Raw genomic sequence first — 19,462 nt, forward strand, 5'->3', positions numbered from 1 at the left:
GATGGAATTCCTATTGTACCCTTAGTTAAGGTGCTCACTAAACAAGATACATATTAAGCAGCGGCAAATATTTATCATGTTTCTGTGTACACATTTGCAATATTCTGGAATCTAATATGTATTGAAATGCCTGTTTTCTTTAGAAAACAAGCAAAGCAATTGTAAGCAATCAAGGCAGCCGAATACAGCTGAAATTCATCCTGAAAAAGCACTAATTAGGCTCTCTGATTGAGTCCATTTTTAAACCGCCTGCTCCCGTCCACAGCGAGCAGATTGGCCTGAACCTGCTCATGGCAACTTCTGTACTCGATGAAGTTAAACACAGAATCGGGCATCGTTAAAAGGTCCCTAATTAAAATGCGAGTTTCAGGCGGCTGAAGTTGGGTCCTTGCAGGGGGTGTGGGCTGAAAGGCTAACCCCCCTGCACCCTCAGCACTGAGCTGCCAGCGTGCTCGCCAGGTGCCGGCTTGTGCTTTCGCTCGCGCACATGTGACTCCCAAGCCTCGCCGGCCAGTTCTCCTAGGGATGCCTATGCGTGCAGCATCTGCGCAATTTTCACAATGGTCAGACGTATCACCTATTTTGGGTGGGTTGCTGTGAAGCAATTTTAATATGCGCTGCCAAAGATCTCTGCAAGAGCGATAATGGGCTGTCTAAAGGCAGATGGGACTGTAGAGAGATTTGCATGACGGGATATGTAATCCCTGCACGTTGCTTTAAAGGCTCTATCAGTATTTTTCTGCAATGCAGATGGAAATCAGTTAACTTTTTCATCATCGTTTGATTAAATGTTGACTAATAAAAGCAGGGCTAATTTTGTCTCACATGTGACGGCTTTAATTTTTTTAATCATTGTGATTTAATTCCTCGGCTGGCACTTTTAACAAAGCTTACCATTTTTAATGGACACTATATTTATTGCCTTATTCAAGGGTACAACAGCTGGACCACATTCCTCTGTTCTTAATGACCTTGCTGCTTGCTGCCCTATTTAGACTTACAATTTATTTCACAAGGTTCCTGAACTCAATGTACATTCCTGGAATATTGCCTATATTGTGCATTGCTTTCTATTTTTATTATGCGGTAGGTGAAGGGCGATGTGTTTCAGTGATGTCTCCTTCTATGTCTTAGTAATGGATCTTCTTGGTGTGTCTCTGTGGTGTCCAAAGAAATAACCTGCAGTGTAAGGTAGTAATCTGCCTCATATTTGATTTAGGGATAAATGGGGTATTCTTATTGGTGGGAAATTAAATGGGAGCTCCCATTGGTTAGCGGGGTATTGGTTTATTTTAGTGTCTCTGTGACGATTCTCCTCTGTGTGTTTCTGTGATGGGTCTCTTCGGTGTGTCTCTGTGACGATTCTCCTTGGTGTGTCTCTGTGACGATTCTCCTCGGTGTGTCTCGGTGACGGGTCTCCTCGGTGTGTCTCTGTGATGGGTCTCCTCGGTGTGTCCCTGTGATGGCTCTCCTCAGTGTGTCTCTGACGGGTCATCTTGGTGTGTCTCGGTGATGGGTCTCCTCGGTGTGTCTCTGTGATGGCTCTCCTCGGTGTGTCTCTGTGATGGCTCTCCTCGGTGTGTCTCTGTGATGGCTCTCCTCGGTGTGTCTCTGTGATGGCTCTCCACGGTGTGTCTCTGTGATGGCTCTCCTCGGTGTGTCTCTGTGATGGCTCTCCTCGGTGTGTCTCTGTGATGGCTCTCCTCGGTGTGTCTCTGTGATGGCTCTCCTCGGTGTGTCTCTGTGATGGCTCTCCTCGGTGTGTCTCTGTGATGGCTCTCCTCGGTGTGTCTCTGTGATGGCTCTCCTCGGTGTGTCTCTGTGATGGCTCTCCTCGGTGTGTCTCTGTGATGGCTCTCCTCGGTGTGTCTCTGTGATGGCTCTCCTCGGTGTGTCTCTGTGACGGGTCTCCTCAGTGTGTCTCTGTGATGGCTCTCCTCGGTGTGTCTCTGTGATGGCTCTCCTCGGTGTGTCTCTGTGATGGCTCTCCTCGGTGTGTCTCTGTGATGGCTCTCCTCGGTGTGTCTCTGTGATGGCTCTCCTCGGTGTGTCTCAGCAGAACTTCCTCCCCGGTGAGTTTCCATGCACGTTCTCTCACACTCTCCTGGGCTCAGCGACAGCCTCTGTGCGCGTTAAGGCCCCTGTGGACGTGCGATGAATGAGCCCCGCAGAGTGCCGCTAGCGTGCCGAAACACGCTCCGTGCCAGGTGCTTAGTGCCAGAGCTGACATTTCAGCACGAGCCTGTGTTTCAGCCGAATGACCCCCCCACTGTCACACTGAAGAATGGCGTTCTTCATGTCCGTTCATATTTCTGGGCCCTGGTGAATATATTATTATTTTCTTTAATCAATTGTTGGTTTTGTTTTTAATTGTATGTACCCCACATGTCCATGATAAAGGTTGCATAAAATAAAAATGTATTCAAGCAAATCTACTTTAATGAGAGACATACAAGTTTTGTGTTGCCTAGATAGGATGTGAAGATTCTGGGTTCACTGGGTTCTGGGCACAGTGATCATGTTGACAGTTATCTGCTGCTATGCTGAGACTTCATTGCAGGCTCCATCTTCTCTTTCAGCTCTCCTTTGCAGCAACAACCCCAGTTCTGGCAGACAAGAAAAAGTACCCCAACTTCTTCCGGACCGTCCCGTCAGACAACGCCGTCAACCCAGCCGTGGTGAAGTTCCTTAACTACTACAACTGGAGTCGGGTGGGGACCCTGACACAGGATGTGCAGAGGTTCTCCGAGGTCAGTCTTCTCCTCACCTGCCGATCCCCTCATTGACGGAGACTTGTTGAGGGGCCGGGCGAAAGGGCCATGAATCAGGGTTAAGTTGCCCTTGATCGAGTCCAGTTGTTCTACCTTAGAAGAAAGGCCTTTAAATTTGAGAGGCATGTCTGTTTAGCTGCTGACACTCATCCGGAAAGACAGGCTAATAAGAGGCTTATGAAAGGAACACGAACCTCAAATCGCTAAGCTCACGTATGAAATATGTATGAAAACCCAGCAGAGACTGATTCCGTGAAGTGGCACCGGGCTGCGAGGAGGCTGGTCAGAGTACATCAAAGCACCGGCCACCAATAATACAGGCAACTTCTGTGCTCAACTGTTGGTGGCCCAGACCCTCTCCGATGGCTGAACCTCCCCGGTGTTATTGATAGAGTTGGCTCTGCTCTGGTCTCTCTGCCATTTGGCATCAAGGTGGCCATTGTTATGTGCAGGGTGTACGGTACAATTGTTACACTTATAATATCCATATACAGTACCAGTCAGAAGTTTGGACACGCCAAGCCACCTGCAAAGGATAGTGATAGTGCTGTTTCATATGAACTGGCTACCAGACCTAAATACTGTAGAAATGGTTTTGTAGGAGTTTGACCAGAGAGTGAAGGAAAAGTGGCCAGTGAGTGTTCAGCATATATGTGGGGCCTCCTGCAGGACAGCTGGGAAAGCATCCCAGGAGGCCACCTCATGAAACTGGCATAAAGGAGACAGTAGGGGCAGCCAGTCCCTGGAGTAATTGGGGTTAAGGGCCTTGCTCAAGGTCCCAATGGTGAGATCATTCTGCCTGCCATGAGATCTGAACCGGCAATTGCCAAAACAATGATTTATTTTTTTGTTTAGTAGTTTTTTTGCTCAGTGGACAATTCCATATATGGTACTTCACAGTTTTGATGTCTTTACTTTTTTATTTCTTAAATGTGGAGTATAGTACAAATGAACCTTTCTGTGAGTGGGTGTGTCCACACCGTATACTTTATTCATGTATGTTTTAATATTAATTGAAATTTAGTTGAATTATCCTGTGAAACATGATCAGTGAAGATCGAGACCTGCTGGTCAGCTATTGCTGCTTTGGCAGATGTGCTGATGTCATCTTGTGGGAGACGATCATGGATCATGGATTGTAGGAAGTAAAGAGTAGATGACAGAGATCCCAAACTGTGTTGGGTCTTTCCTCTGAAAAGCATTTAGCTGTGGGGTACCGGGGCATGTGGCACCGGCAAACTGCTTTTCCTTTCTGCTAGATTGGAGCAAAGCCTGCTGGGAAGGCCGGCGCTCAATTGGACGTGTCGTCGCTGCACATGTGCACTGAATGTGAGGCGGAAGGTGATACAAACGCAACCCCTTTCAGGGAACCGTCACCGGGCGCACATGAGTGGGTAATTGAAATACAAAGGCAGGCGAGGGGGGAGGGGGCGGGGTGATCCTGTATTCATGACATACTTTTCAGGATATATTAGTTTAAAAACTAACCATGTTTAATGTGGTGGTTCCAAGGGCAGGCCCACAGGGGCAGCCCTCAAATGGAGCAAAAGATCGCCCCCTCCAGGGAGGGAGAGTATATAACAGCCATTGCCAAATTGTCACTTTGTTTGTGCAGAAGAACGCACCAAACGTCTCACAGGCAGGGGCAAAGTCTTCCCAAGTCTCTGGGAAAACAAGCCCGAGGCTGGCTCCAGATCTGTCCCCGAGACCCATGGCAAGCTACGAATGTGTACCTAACAGGGGGAGGGATGTTCCACTTTATGAGAAATGGGGGGGGGAATTGAAAACAGGGTGATAAACATGCTTGTGACGTATTAATGGGCTCTGCATGAGCAGGAGGACCTAGGCCAGGCCGGCCGTCACGCAGAAAGAGCGGCTTGGCCGCGGATCACGCTCCCAATGAGATTCTGCACGTGGGTTTGCTGCAGCTCTGGCCCAAACATGCTGAGTTACTCATACGCCAGGGCTATTTATAACTGCACTCCGCAGATCAACGTTCGGGTGGCGTAACGGCAATCAAGGTTCACAGAAAGCAGGAGCGTGACGATGGAGACATGGGGCGAGGCACGGGGGGGCCGTGAGGCTTGGCGATACACCAGTGCGCAGCGATGGGCAACATCTGCTCCTCTAAAAAGTACATTATATATCAAGCCTCGACCCCCGGAAGGGCTTGGGGGAGGGGGGAGCTTGACGGCACACACAGATATCCCACTAAACACGAGCCGTGCTCCCTCTGTGCTAATAGCGGTGCCCGGCGAGCCTGTCACGTAAGCCGCGACCCTGGTGTTTGTGGCCGCACGGGTGGGCCTGCACGGCGGCATCCGTGTGCGTCAGCCTGCGATCCGCTTGATGCTGTCTGCGTTCCAGTGCAGCTGCTCATCACGGGATTACATCACTCCAGCTAAAAAAGGATCATTATCTGTAATGCTAATTTAGCCAAACCAGGGAATGTATTTGTAAGCACCTCGATGTATATGCGTTGAGAATCGAGGTGTTTCTTTATTTGCTCTGAGGTCAGATCATTATTGTAACGTATAAAATCAATCCACATCATCGATTAGCAAAGGCATTTCAGCTGACACTGAAGGTTCCAGCCGGGCTTTTTGCAAATGAGGCAAATTAGCATAATTTGTCTTATTGTTCTGGCTGAAATGGTCACGTTGTGCGAGGCTATCCGTGTTTGGCGTCGGACTCCGCATGCTTCCTGGCTGTGGTCTGTCGGTCGCTGACGGGGCTTTGCAGTTTGGCGCGGCGGGGAAGCCTCAGTCGCAGGTGGCGTTTGGACACCTCCCCTGCCTGGCCCCGCGGTGCCTGAGGCAACACCATCATCCAACGGAGGCCGCTGGGCAGATGGCGTGGAGTTCAATGCCCACACCTCGCGGGTGCGCGCTAAGACTGCCGCTGTGCCTCCTGCAGCCTCACCTGCGTGTGGCTGCACGGGTGCGTAGCAGAGGTTCCTCTGGATGACCGGAGGCTGGGCGATAACGATGGAGTAAGTCGGCATTGTGTGATTAAGAACCTCTGTGCCATACTTTATTTTCATGCTGTTTTTATATAAGAAACACTCGGCTCTTAAAATAACCAGCTTTAAGACTTTAAAGTCGTGCGCTATTGTGCCTGAGAGTCTGGAGCGTCCCCCTTTTTACAATATGTTTCCATTATGACTAACGGTCTCACATGCCGGCTTCAAAGCGTTAAACCTGTCGGTTATTTTGCAGTGCATGCATTTAGGACGCACTGCGCCTGCACCAGTCTGCCATGACATGAAGAGCTCCCTCACACATGCAGGTGAAATCCTGCACTTTGGAACAGTGAGAGGGCTTTTTTTCTTTTTTTCCCCAAATGATTCCCTAACATTGTCATAAATAGCCTTTTTCGAATAAGAAATGCGAGATGCATTTATGCATGCGGTATGCGGCGTGAAGTAACGGGCCCTCGATGACTCATCTCCCTTCCAGGGTTGCGGGTAGTGAATTGGGTCGGCGGTCTGTGTTTGGGCTGTACACGTTTTCCCCGAGGTCTTCCTCTCTCTTCCACTTTTACACCTCATTCCAAAGTGCTGCTTTCCAGATGAATATCTGTTGTCTAATGTACCTTTGGCGCGAGTCTCGGCCTCCCGCCCTGTAACCTGGATACGCCCCATGCATCCCAGAATTGCCTGTGGCTCACAGGGACCCTAATTGGATGAACGGTTATTGAAAATGGATGGTTATTCAGCATTGGAGTAATGTTATTAGCACTGCACCTGGAGAGGTAAACACCACTGGCTTTATGTGTGTGGTTCACTTCATAAAACGCCGCGCTAATGAGAGATGGCTGTTTTCCTTGAGGTTGGGCCGGACTTCCTCCCGCTTATGTAACTTTAATAACTGCAGTTTGGAAGGCAAGATTGTGTATCTATCGCTCAGGGGGCAGCTTAATGCTCCAGGGATGTGACTTCGATCCCTGCCTCTGGATCTGTGTGCGTGGACTTTGCATGCTCCTTCCATACATGCGTGATTTTAAACACGTGCAGTTCGATGAGCTGGTGTCCCTAAGTTGCCCATGATGCCAGTCAGTGCCCTCCGATAGACTGGCATCCACACCAGTGGGTCGCTTGCTAGCCTTGTGCTTTGTTAGGCGAGATAGGTGTTTATGGAAGATGCATGGATACTGGGCAGGACAAGACTTTTATTTTCACTTACTAATTGACAAGACTCCAGAGTCCAAAAAAGATCGATATGATTTTGCGCTGCATGGCTGAGTGCCAAAAATAGGAAAAGGGGACTGAGATGTATGCATCTGTAAATCATCCTCTAATGGCAATGCGCTCCCCAAAGTCTACATTCTGTGCGTACAGATGCAGAAATCTGGCATACTACAGCATCAGTAATGCGAAATCTAAATTTAATACATGTCCTGGCTCTTGTTGGCTTTTTCCTTTGGGATTTTCTTGCACTTTTGCCCTTAATATAAATTTGCATACCATTATTTTTAGCCCGTCAAGTTCCCAGTTTTCGCATAAAGGGATTTTTCGGGATCTAACGACATTGCAGCTGGACGCTATCAAGCCTTTTTCCTCGAAGTCTCCATCAATATGCGGATTAAGGTCTGTTTTGGGTCCTGCTGTGGCTTGCCGCCTTGCGGATTATTCTAGAATCCCGATTTCAACATTAAAGATTCGACAGACAGTCCTGATGATCTGAATCTGTCTGTTCGGCCAGAGCTTGGAGGCATTTTATATGTGCCTCGTGAGGGCCCGCCCTCTCAAGGCTTCTGATAGGTTGCAACTGTGGCAACCAGTATTAAATGACAGGCAGGATGTCTCCGTTCAGCATCATGTGATCTCCATCAGTGTAGATATACTCAGACTGGTTCATTCTTTTATTCATTTTAATTTAACAAGCAGACTAAACTCCCTCAGGGGCAAGAAGAGATTTGATTAGGGTGCGTTCGCTGAGGGAACTACCCCTTAGAGGAATTGAACCACAAAAAAAAGAATAGTTTTATCAGTTATGACCTTATGATCACATTGATCTGGTGAATTAAATGCATACTTAATATATAACAGTGTTTTACTGATGCATCATTTGCAGTCACGCAATTGCAATTTGATAATCTGATAAATATTAAGCAGATTCATGAAAATATTTCTGCAATATGCATTTTATTAATTTACATATATTACTTATATTTTTTGCGCGATTAATTAATCTGTCCTTTGTCAAACCCCTGGGATGCGGCTCGTCGTGTTCAGCCTCTTATGCCGTGAGCTCATTTGCGATGTCTGTCTGCATCCCGGGTGCCTGCGGTCCAGTCTTCCGAAGTGTACTGTACAAACACGCGGCTAAATCACATCCGCCGGAGTGCCAGAACACTAGTCCATCGCAAACATTTACCGTTGGGGGTTAGCGTGAGAGTAGCATTGACGTCAGTGGCTGAAGCAGCGCTCCGGTGTGCGGGCTCATACAGGCATGCAAACAGAGGGCCCGCTTGCGTGTTTATACAGAGTAACCCCCGAGCATGGAAGAGGGACCGCCACATCTTCATCCACCTGATTCAGCATCGTGTCAAAAATGCACCTAGTTCTTGGAATTGGGCTCTGCTATCTTCCATGTTTGCTGTTTGCTCAGCCGTGGGACATGGGCAGCGGTTTTTCCTGTACACGGCAGTGAAGTCCTCCCTCCCCCTGGTTGATCACGGCCCAAAATCCTGAGCGATCCACCTCCTGCACCCTGCTGACGATGTGGGGAAGATGTAAAGCCAGCCTCCTATCCCCGCTCCCTCTTTATCGCGGGGCATGTTTAAGCGACGCTGTGCAGAGGGGACTTAGCCTGATGTGCAAACCTGTCTATAAATAGCACGGCGCTGCAGTGCTGTGCTTTTGGGGGCTGCATAAAATGACATGTTTTTAGCTTTAGTGCGACCAAGACAGAGCAGGTTTTGCTTATTCCTGACTATGCAGATGACTCGCGCAAAATTTACGGCAGCTTGCATGTGATTTACCCTGAGGCATGGTGGGATATCCCACTCCGGGACTGAGTGATGTCGGTTGTCCTCACAGTTTTTTTTTTTTACTGCAGACCTCATCAGGGTTGAGGTATTGAGTTTGGGAGACTGGGACAATGGTGTGGGGGTGGGAGGGGGGGGGCGTTATCCAGTCAAACTGAGACACTTTCTCCTGGAAAGCTTTCCGCACCAGCAGGGGTGCGGCCACAAATGCTCATTTAGCACACGCCTTCTCCCCATAGGACAGGCAAGAGCGCGAACGGCTGTTCTAGACGTTTCTGATGGGCAGCAGTGGCTTTTATCGACCTGCCTGCGTGTGCCCTGGCAGTGGCAGGGCGCTGAGGGAGGTTTCCGCAAAGCGCAGGGTTAGATCTCGCTGCCATTCTTATAGGTACGCGGTCTGCGTTACCTGCTTGACTAGCTTATCTTCACGGAAAACGGAAATGGGGGGGTTCTGAGACCCTGGGGAGACATCCTCTGGGTTCTCCCCGAGGGCCCATCCTCTCTGCTGATGCCCCTTCAGCTGCTCCTTTGAGAGCACCAAACCGTATAGGCTGAGCTAGACAAGGCAGATAAGAGCTGTAGAACCTGTACATCTTAGTCAGGATCACAGGGGTCGTGGAGCCTGTCCCAGGTGTGATACCCTGCTCGTCCGATCCTCCTCTGTGCCACACCCCCTCATTTACCATGTGTGCAATCCCGACTGTGGCCAGCTGTTTCCTGTTCTTTCGAATTGTCCTGTGTATATACGTCGGCGTTCAGTCTGTCTCCCTAGATCCGTCATTGAAGTCTCTCTGTGTAGTGCTACCTGTCGTTGCCTGTCCCATGTCCCTGCACCCGTTTTCCATTAAATCCCGTATTCGGTGCAGGACAGTCATATACAAAATAATCAGAAACAAAATGGGAAAATCATCAAAAATTTGCTTAATTTGAAATAGATCGCCAACATTACGCGTAATTTTTTTTTCTAAATCACCGAACTTGATAGCCATGAGTTCAGTCTATAATATTAGTTTGAGTTCAGTTAACAGGGCAGGATATTAATACATTATATATTTCATTACATCCATCATCAGCAGGGCCGGGCTTTGCTTCGAAATCCTTTAATCCTCCTGAGCTCTTTTACTGTTCAGCACTCTGTCATCAGGCTCAGAATTCACCCAGGTTAAGTCTCCTCGTTAGACTGGCCCAAGCACACCTGAATGCTGGGATTTCTCCCTCCACAGCCAAGCAGCACGACAGCCACACAAAAACAGCAACCCAGGTAGCTATCCATCACAATCATGTGCATCGCTTTCAATTTTTCCCGCTTTACTAGAAGGTCAGAAATATCCATGAGGATTTCTTGGGACACGCCCCCTCACTGCCCCCCCCCCCCCCCCACCTGACACCCGCAGCGTGGAAACCTTCCCCTCTCAGGCACCGTGCCACCCTGAATATGGCATCCCATCTAAGGCCGTAATATTTCCACCTGTGGTACGGCCCGGCCGTGTGTGTGACATCTGATAGGGGGAGACCATTGTTACCCCCCTGCCCCTGGGAATCCTGGTCCCCTTAAATTAGCGGGACACACCGGGCAGCCAGGCTCCCCCTGGCTTCTGTCCAGCACATCTAAAATGGCCTGCCATGATCTCGAGAAACCGCCACTTCATATTCCCGAAGTGAATCACCACGGGAAGGAAGGAAGCTCGCTAAACAGGAAGGGGTTGAATATTTAGCATCCCAGATTATTTTTCCTCTGCCGTGACCTGATTTTGGACCATCAGCTGAATGCCCTCACCTTTCACCTGGATCTCTTTGTGAAAATCGAGCGTGTCTGCCAACATGACCACGGCAGGTGTTCCGGCGCTGATGATGGACCTGACGCGTGCAGGAGGCCCAGCTGAGCAGACCGTCCACTGCCAAAGCTCAAACTCAACAGGGGTCCAGACGGAATTTCCTGCTTTGAAAGGCTAATTTATTCTAAATGCATTAATTGACGATTACAAATGTTTTTCCTGGAGTCAGCTCCCTGCCTGACGTGCTGAGGCGATGCGTGTTCGCTACATTATTCTAAAAGGCTCGCCGCGTTCGGTGCTTTTTGCATGCGGCCAGAGCGGTCGTTAGGAAAACATGGTTCGAAGGCATCAGATCTTCCTCGCATGCAGCCGTCATCAGGCAGCCCGTCTCGCTCTCCCTCGACAGGTGCGGAACGACCTGACCAACGAGCTGGAGAAGGCCGACATCCAGATCGCCGACACCGAGAGCTTCTCCGACGACCCCTGCGTCAATGTGAAGAAGCTGAAGGTGAGTGACGTCCCGGCGACCGGCCAGGGGGCGCGGGGGCGGGAGGGGCATATCATACTGAGAGCTGTAATGAAGCTTCTGCGCTTTCGCCCTCCATTGGCACCTCTTCAGTCCTTCTCTACAGAACAACCAGGCGCTGCACCCACATGCTTCCAGCGACACGTGATGTTATATCAATATGCATTATTTAAACAACAACATGAATTAAACATGTCCGTGTCCTCTAATGCAGCGCGGCTCCATGTTAAATGGCTTCCTCTCTCCTGCTTCCCTGGCTTCCATCTCTGTAATTGCTGTGGAGGTTCAGGTACCTGATGAAAACCCACACCGGCTCACTTTGCCTTTGGTTTTCGCTCCTCCGTTTACCGTTTCTGCGCCGTTTGTTCCCCTCCCTTCATCACTTCAGCTGCGGAGCACAAATAACTCTGCAGCTGCACCCCCTTGCAGGCACCGCCTCCTCTGATTGGCTCTCGTCGACATGGTGGCTTTAGCTGTTCTACCACTCACCTGCCAGGGGACGGGGGGGACTGATCCGGGGCGCCGTCATATGGCTGATGCCCTCGGGCACTCTCTCTGGGGCAGCTCTCACTTCCTGGCCCACATCATCAGCGGCTACTTCCCCCTCGTCAGTCGAGCGTGTCGAGAGCGGCAGGACCTTACCTGTTTGTTTACTGTCCGCCCGTTGATGGGAGTGTCTGCTTTCCTGTAAACACATTTTAAACATTTATGCCACTCAGCCCTTCACCGGAGGCCACAAGCTCATTTTACGCTGTCCGTGGCTCTGAGGTGTCAGCGGTGATCTCATGGGCTGTGGGGCTAATCAGAGTGCGCCCCCTTGCCGGTCTGGGAGAGCAGAGGGGCTTCTATGAGCCGGGTGTTTTCAACATGCTGTTTTTTTGTATAACCAACCCCTGAATCATCATCATCGTCATCATTTTTTTTGCCTTAGATGCAAACCTCGGGTCGCTACATAATTTTTTTAATATTATTTGATGCAGTCTTCACTCAGTCTTTTAGATATGGTTCATACTTTTCATCCATATCAATTCACATGAAAAACAAAGCCGAAATATCGTCGAATTTCTTTTTTGACCGTTTATTCGCAAGAAAGGTATCAGATCACGAGCAACCTCAGGTATATAATAATGTTATAGGTCCATTGAAAACGTGGAAGAGTCGGCATTATCGCTAGCTGCTGATATTAGGCAGGGCCAGGACACATTAAGAATACATTTCATTAAAAAAATATTCATAAAGCATTAAAAGTGTTTTGAAACTGTTCAGAGTCGTCATGGAAGAAACATTAAATACATTTTTGCTGAGTCATGGGCATTTACAGCTTGATTTGTTTTTTTTTATTTTACACGCCAGGTTGCTAAAGACCCGAGGTATGTAAAAGTGTTTGTAGAATGAGCCAGGCATCTAAGGATTAATTGTAAAACAATTGTACTGTGCTTCAGTGACCTTACGAGCTTAACGAAGCTGCAAAACCAGATTGTGTGTTTGGAAAGTGCTGAAGCTGCAGAATGGCTGCCCAGTTCTTGGGAACAAGTCCTTGACAGTGTGTAGCCACACAGGTGTGGATACGATAGAGATCAGTTCACGTTAAACAGGATCGACGGTTAAGGTGGCACTAGGTCTCTGGCCAGTTCCACTGCCACAAGAAGGTTCCTTTCTGCTGTGAAAATTAGAGGGCTGATGCTTTCCATACATAATGAGTGCATGTTTTTAATGAGATATTGCTACAGGAGAATCCTCAGCAATGTTAACAGGTCTCATCATCTGGTGTAACCAGAACAAAGTTGGATTTCACACAACACGGTTCCTTGCTTTAAGCTTTTAATTGTGTTTCAATAACAGCACCTCGTTTTTGCTGGTTCTGCCGGTGCAGGTATTGATTTTTCAGTCTCTGCGGCCGGCTCTGCGAAGGACCTGTCAGGCGTCCGCTTGGGCCACACCTGAGGCCTGGCTGCGATTGAGTCGGGGGAACGGGGTAGTGGGAATGAGGAGTTGGGGGAGGGTGCTGAGCGATGCTGGATGCCAAGCCCAAGCAGAGGCCTTTGAAAGGGAATGAAGCATCTGGATAAAAGCCTCAGTCGTCCTGTGAGATGCCATGAATTGGAAAGCTCCGTTCATTGAAGGCCTTCTCCGGAAATGTGGGAACGCTTCGGAGTCCGTGGTGTGCAACACAAGGCCTCATTGTGTTGCATTCGGCCGGAAAGGAGGGGGTATTGGCGCACTCTGTCCACATCACCTTTATCCACACGTCACTGCGACTACAAGGAACAGGAAAGTGTGTTATGGCAGCCGCAAACAGAAGGCCACCAGTACAAACAAGCATTCACTGTGTTCTCATTCAGACGGCCGAAAACTGGATCATGATAATTAAAGCAACACTAATAGACAGCTTGAAGCCATTAAAACATTAAAGAGGATGTAACTCCATCTAAAAAATGCATTTTTTTGAAATGATGAGATGATCTAAGGAGCATTCAAGAAGCACAGGATCTTTCTTCATGTATATTATATGGTCAGAAGTATGTAGACCCTGCTATTTTGTAGAGGAAATTAAGCCACAAGTATTGCTGACACGGGTGTATAATTGAGCACACAGCTATGCAATTTCCAGCAACACACACTGGCAGCAGGATGGGTGGTCGGACAGTGAAGGATAGTGACTTTGGACTTGGCATATCAGAGGATGCCATCATAGGGTCTTTCCAGCAAGTAACTTTGCCAAATTTCTGCCCTCCTAGAGCTGACCTGGTCAATCACAAGTGAACCGACTGTGAAATAGAAATGTCTGGGAACAAGATCAACTGCAGAGTAGTAGGCCCCACAAGCCCACAGAAAAGGAGCTTATCACCCTACATCAATACCTAACCAGAATGGCAGTAAATCCCACCAGCAAAGTTACAACATCTAACAGAAAGCCATCCCAGAAGAGTAGAGGCTATTATGACAGCAAAAGGGGGAAACACTTCATATTATTATCCTTGGTTCTGGCATGAGATGTTGGACAAACTGCTGTCCACCTGCTTTTGGCCATCTATGGAGTATAGCTGTCCTTCCTACAGGACCTCAGCTCTCCAAAAAGTATAAGGGAAACCCCAGGTAATTTACATCCCATTTAACATGCACAGAACACCACTCTGATAACAAGACTGAGTACACATTTTCCTTCTTGTAGAAGATAAGCAAGACTCAGAACTCAGAGCTTGTAACTTCTGAGAAATGATTTTTAGTGATGAATAAAGTTAAGACTAGTCTGTTCTCCATATCTGGATGTGCCAGCAGAGAGTGCGGAGTATGTTATGTTGGTGAAAGTATGTTTCTAACTGCAGAGTATTGTGAATTGTTGCTTCGGTTTTAACAAAAGGTACAAATTAATTAAACGCCAGTTAAATTCTTCCCCCATTCTGTGCGCGCCCTGGTGTGTCTTGTAGTAATTTAAATAAAAAGTTAATTGTTCCCAAGACGGGGCCTGAAGGAGACCTATGGTGTCTACAGCACTTAGTCCATTCTTATTCCCCTCCGGAGGTTCTGCAGTTCATGCCTCCAGGAACCATTTGCGATGGTGACATTTAACATCTCCATCAGGCTGGGGTGGAGACCATCAGAACCGCCTTCCACTGACTTTGGAAGAGGTTGATATGTCAGCTACCTCACCTTGAATGGTGATGTCAGTCATCCTGTTTTGTTCTTGTCCTCTGCAGGACAACGATGTGAGGATCATCATCGGGCAGTTTGACGACAAATTGGCTTCCAAAGTCTTCTGCTGCGTGAGTACAACCTTCCGCGGCAGATGCCGTTACTCATGTGACTTTCTGGCGGACTGAAGCTTGGGCTCTCCAGGGCAAGAGCCCTACTGCTGTGGATGTAGGTGAAGATTTGCATGTGGGAGAGGGGGAACGTTACTTCAGCATGGCTCTAATGATCAGTGGAGACACTATGGATTCTGTTTGAATACTGAAGCCATTCAGTGTCATGACAAAACAACAGGGAATTGTGGTCTGAAATAGTCGTCTGCTGGAATCATGAAATCTCCTCCAGAGCCATGGGGAGAAGTAGGAGGTATTTGGTTGGCTGTATCTGTAGAAATCTGTAGGATTTCTTATCCCTAAGTGTCTGAAACTGCTACCCCACAAAAACCTATTGAGAGCACTTTTTGGCAGCATAAAAGTACGTGTCAGAAACTGCTGCCCACCAAAAACCTATAGGCAGCCCTATCAGAAAAATGGGAGCCCTATGACACTGCGGCTAGAGCCACATCTTACTAACCCTGTAACCCACCTGTTCTGGCCCCCTCTCGCTAATTTTAAGTTTCCCGTGTGGTAAGTGTGACATTTACCACCATCTGTGTGAGGATTGTAATTAAAATAATTTTACAAGCCAACGGTAAGGTAGAGCCACTTTGCTACGCTTCCATGCCTTGGGATTTTTGAAACTTCTTTTAAAATAACTGTTCTGCCATTGTGGGTCTCCTTGGCCCGTGTTCAAACCCTGCCCTGTCTAATGGGTGTCACGGTGTCACGTGGGTCTCTGGGCAGATCGCTCATTAAATCCCTATCAGTCCCCCCTCTTCCCAGGGAAGGGCAGACTATTCTGAAAAGGCCCTTTTAAATAACATTTACTACTAAGGTAACGTTCTACAGTTTAGCAAGCTGAAATGCTCCATGTTCTACAGTTTAGCAAGCTGAAATGCTCCGCATACCACAGTTTAGCAGCTAAATTGCTCCACATTCTACAGTTTAATAGGCTGAAATGCTCCAGATGAAAGTGAGCCATTGGTGCTTCAGTTCTGTGTGTAGCTGCTTGTTTGATATTCCTTCGTGAACTATGTTTATCTTCTGAGCAAGTCATTGTATTTCTTTGGGCTGCATTGGGGATTTGTGTAAATTTGGTGGAACAGCTTAGGAAAATTCCTGCCATTCCCCTGTTCCTTTCCCAGGCGTACAACCTGAACATGTTTGGTAGTAAGTACCAGTGGATCATTCCTGGATGGTACCAAGGAAACTGGTGGGAACAAGCTAATTCCACCAACTGCACGACCAAGAAGCTGCTGACTGCCATGGAGGGCTACATCAGTGTAGACTTCGAGCCCCTGAGTGCCAAGCAAATTAAGGGGATCTCTGGAAGGGTAGGCCTTTTTTGAGTTAATTAGCCACACTCCATCAAATCCTGCTGCCTCTTTGAATGACTTCCTGTGCCCCTCCTTGTGTTTAGACCCCAGAAGAGTATGAGAGGGAGTACAACATTCGACGGCTGCAGAAGGGAGTGGAGTCCAGCAAATTCCACGGATTTGCTTACGACGGCATTTGGGTGATAGCGAAGACCTTGACTCGCGTCATGGAGATACTGAGAGAAAAGGAGAGAAGGGACATTTACAGGAACTTTACGGTCGATGACAAGGAGGTGGGCAGGATGGTGCTGGATGTCATGAACGAGACCAACTTCTTCGGTGTAACGGTGAGTACGCTGGCTCAACAGTAATACTGTAAAAATGTTGCAATTTTATACATTCTCTGCAGTTTTGTTTGCAGTATCAGCAATAAATGAACTTCAAAGGGTCTTTATTGTACCCTATGAGTGACAGGTTGGATGAACGGAGCCTGTGTGGTTTAGGTCTCTTTGGTCTCTTTGTCTTGGTGACGTCTTGTACCGTTTATAGAGAGAATGCAATTGCACCTAATTATTATTATGTACCCTGTATTGTACTTCCTGGAAAATGTACTTGAGTAATCAAGTACCTTGTCCATTTGGTTAATGGGACTAATTTATCCATCCCAATGGCAGACAAAACAGTCTTCAAACTTACTCCTATGAAGAGCCTTGTAACGTTTTTTTCTTTGATTCACAAACCCTGATTAAGAATCATCTTCTACAGGCTAACTTGTCTTCTAACGGCAGCAGAAGATCGCAATGGACAGGTTAAGTGTCGCTATGCTGCTGATTCGTATTAAATAGTCAGAAATAGTCAAGACCTTTTCATAATGCCACTAAAAGGGGAATTTATGGACTGGATGACACTGGAAAATGTTAGAGGCTGGTTACACAACGCGAAAAGGAACACCTCTGTTTATGAGGCGTGAAGCCTTGGCCTTTTCCTCCAGGAAGTGGAAAGATGTTACGGAACCGCTTCAGTGTCTGCGATGCGAATATCACAGTAGCACGTGACTTTCGAATGCAAATTGGGGCCTTATTACACCCGCCAAAGCCTGGCCTGAGGATGAGCCGCTGGCTCGGGATGCTGATTGAGACCTTCTCGGTGTCCTTGTAACGAGGTAGAAGGTTGACCTTCAGCTGTCTCAGCCCCCCCCCCCCCCCCCCTGTTTTCACACCTAGGGGCAGCCTGAGCTGCTGTGAGGCAACCTGTTAGTCATTGAACTGCCACGCCTTAGCTTTCATCCTGACCTTTCAAACCATGATGTCATGATGTCCCCCTCCCCAGTGCTAACGTTTGGAGTTGGCCTTGCCAGCTAGCTCTGGGCCTGGGGCGAGAGGGGCCTGGAGGTGCCCAACAGACCCGCCTTTCTCTAGACTTCTGCCAGTAGGGGCAGAGCCAGTTCGACCGCAGGGCAGACCACTGAACTTCAGCGAGCTTCTACCATCGCGCCCAAAGGGCCGAAAAGACATCTGTGATCAGGACCGGCGTTTGGAGGAAGGGTGATCAAGAGGACCACACTCCTCATTAGGGTGTTCGGGGTGGTACATGTCCTTCCCTCTCATTTGATGACGGGAGTGCCTTGCTGCATACTTCGTTCGGCGATGAATAACGCCAGAATTTCTGTTTCAGGATCAGAGAGTCGTTTGGTGAGCGCTTGGGAGCTCGTTGTGGGATAAAAAAATGTGGGTAAAGGTTTAAATAACTGAGTGAGTGGGAGGCCCTGATATGGAGGAGCTCTGAGGCACCGCGCCTGTTCGGAAATGAAATATTTCACCGACGGAAACCTCTGCCGAAAAAGGATTTACTCACACTGCCGGGCCAAGGAAGGGTGGGCCGTAAATATTGAAATAAATATTATGCCCTGAGTACATTTTAAAATATTTTAGAGGCCTATGGTGGGAGAGCCATCAGGTGTTTTAACAGGGAATATGAGAAACATCGCCCGCATGTATTTTATACTTTAATAAATGTGCTCTGTCACACACTCACACACACATGCTGTTTGCACCTGTTTTTTCCCTGTAAGTAAGAAATCTTTAAATATACAGTTAAAGATGAGTATATGCTACAGATGGAATGAAACACAAGATGATTTAAGGGGGGTGTAATTTCTTGGGGAAAAGCCGCGTCATCCCCATGATGCGGTGTCTTCCTGCTGATTCGCGGGGGGCGGGGGTGGGGGAGAGGGGGTTCATTTAGAAAGGCTGCCCCCCCCCGGGTGCGACACCAGTGTCCTAATCCCCCCTGGAAGTGGCCCAGTTTGGTCACACATCACCGCCCCCGGCTGTTGGCTTGTGTTTCATGTTGCTGTTACCCGTCCCGTCTGCTTGCGGTCCCTCCCGTGGGACCTGGGGCTTCTGACCGCCGATTTCTTCTGAACAGCAGAGTAAGAAAGTGACACAATCCCCACTGGATGGGGGAAGGGGGTGTGATTAGTCGCACGGCAGAACCCAATGTGGTCGTCAAGGCAACGGTTCCCTTGGTGGGGCCAGGGGAAGACAGCGTAGCCCCAGAGCAAGGAGGACGCTCAGGGGCGATGGTATCTCGCTTCCCCAGAGGTGCAGCGTAGTACGTGAACACTTATATCTGTCTCTGTCTACTTTAGAGTGCGGCAGCTGAGTGGCTGTGCTGTAAAAGCCACCACCAACCAGAGCTGTGAGTGAGCCACACGATTCACCAATGGCGATGGAGGCACGGGTCACATGACCAAGCAGGCGTGACGATGTACACTGTAATTGACCACATATTAGACACAGAAAACAAAAGAACAAAGAGACGTTGCACAATAAGGATCGCTACGCAGGAACGAGCGGGCCGGGATTTTCAGGCGAGATCCAGTTGTGGATGTAAAAGAGAAACTTGCGAAGGCTTAGTCTCATGTTTGCTTCCCGCTTGGTTAAGGATGAGGCGCAGAAGCTGTGACCTAGTTTTGGTTAACGGGCGTATAGTGAACTAGGGTGTAGCCTGCCTCCGCTCGTCATCATGCCACCTGCTCCGTCCCGCGTGGTGAAACGTGACACCGGGACCGACGTTAGGGTTTGCCTCCAAATCCATCAAAGTCTGTTCTGATTTGGGGAGGCAGGTTTTGCATTTATCTTTAATCTGTGCTGGAGAACTCTAAGAACGTGAGTGTTAGCTATAGTTAGAATGTTCTAAAGGTGGTGTGGTGACTCGGTGGGTAGTGCTGTGGTCTCACACCTCCGAGGTCGAGCCCCGCCCCTGCTCTGTGTGTGTGTGTGTGTGTGTGTGT

At 48.5% G+C, this 19,462-nt stretch overlaps 2 protein-coding genes across 2 annotated transcripts in view; one reads left to right on the forward strand and one right to left on the reverse strand.

The window, feature by feature from the left end:
* elmo1 (engulfment and cell motility 1 (ced-12 homolog, C. elegans)) overlaps positions 1-19,462 on the reverse strand; it is a 293,132-nt gene that overhangs the window by 243,069 nt on the left and 30,601 nt on the right. The gene's annotated exons all lie outside the window — the stretch shown is intronic.
* The window catches only part of gabbr2 (gamma-aminobutyric acid (GABA) B receptor, 2), a 148,100-nt gene that overhangs the window by 80,794 nt on the left and 47,844 nt on the right, over positions 1-19,462 (forward strand). Inside the window, 5 exon segments of the mRNA XM_048994295.1 lie at positions 2,580-2,750; positions 10,944-11,045; positions 14,762-14,827; positions 15,997-16,185; positions 16,272-16,514. Of these exon segments, the coding sequence (XP_048850252.1) occupies positions 2,580-2,750; positions 10,944-11,045; positions 14,762-14,827; positions 15,997-16,185; positions 16,272-16,514 (771 nt within the window).

The sequence above is a fragment of the Brienomyrus brachyistius genome, chromosome 23, assembly GCF_023856365.1.
Source record: "Brienomyrus brachyistius isolate T26 chromosome 23, BBRACH_0.4, whole genome shotgun sequence".
In the NCBI taxonomy this organism is placed as follows: Eukaryota; Metazoa; Chordata; class Actinopteri; order Osteoglossiformes; family Mormyridae; genus Brienomyrus; species Brienomyrus brachyistius.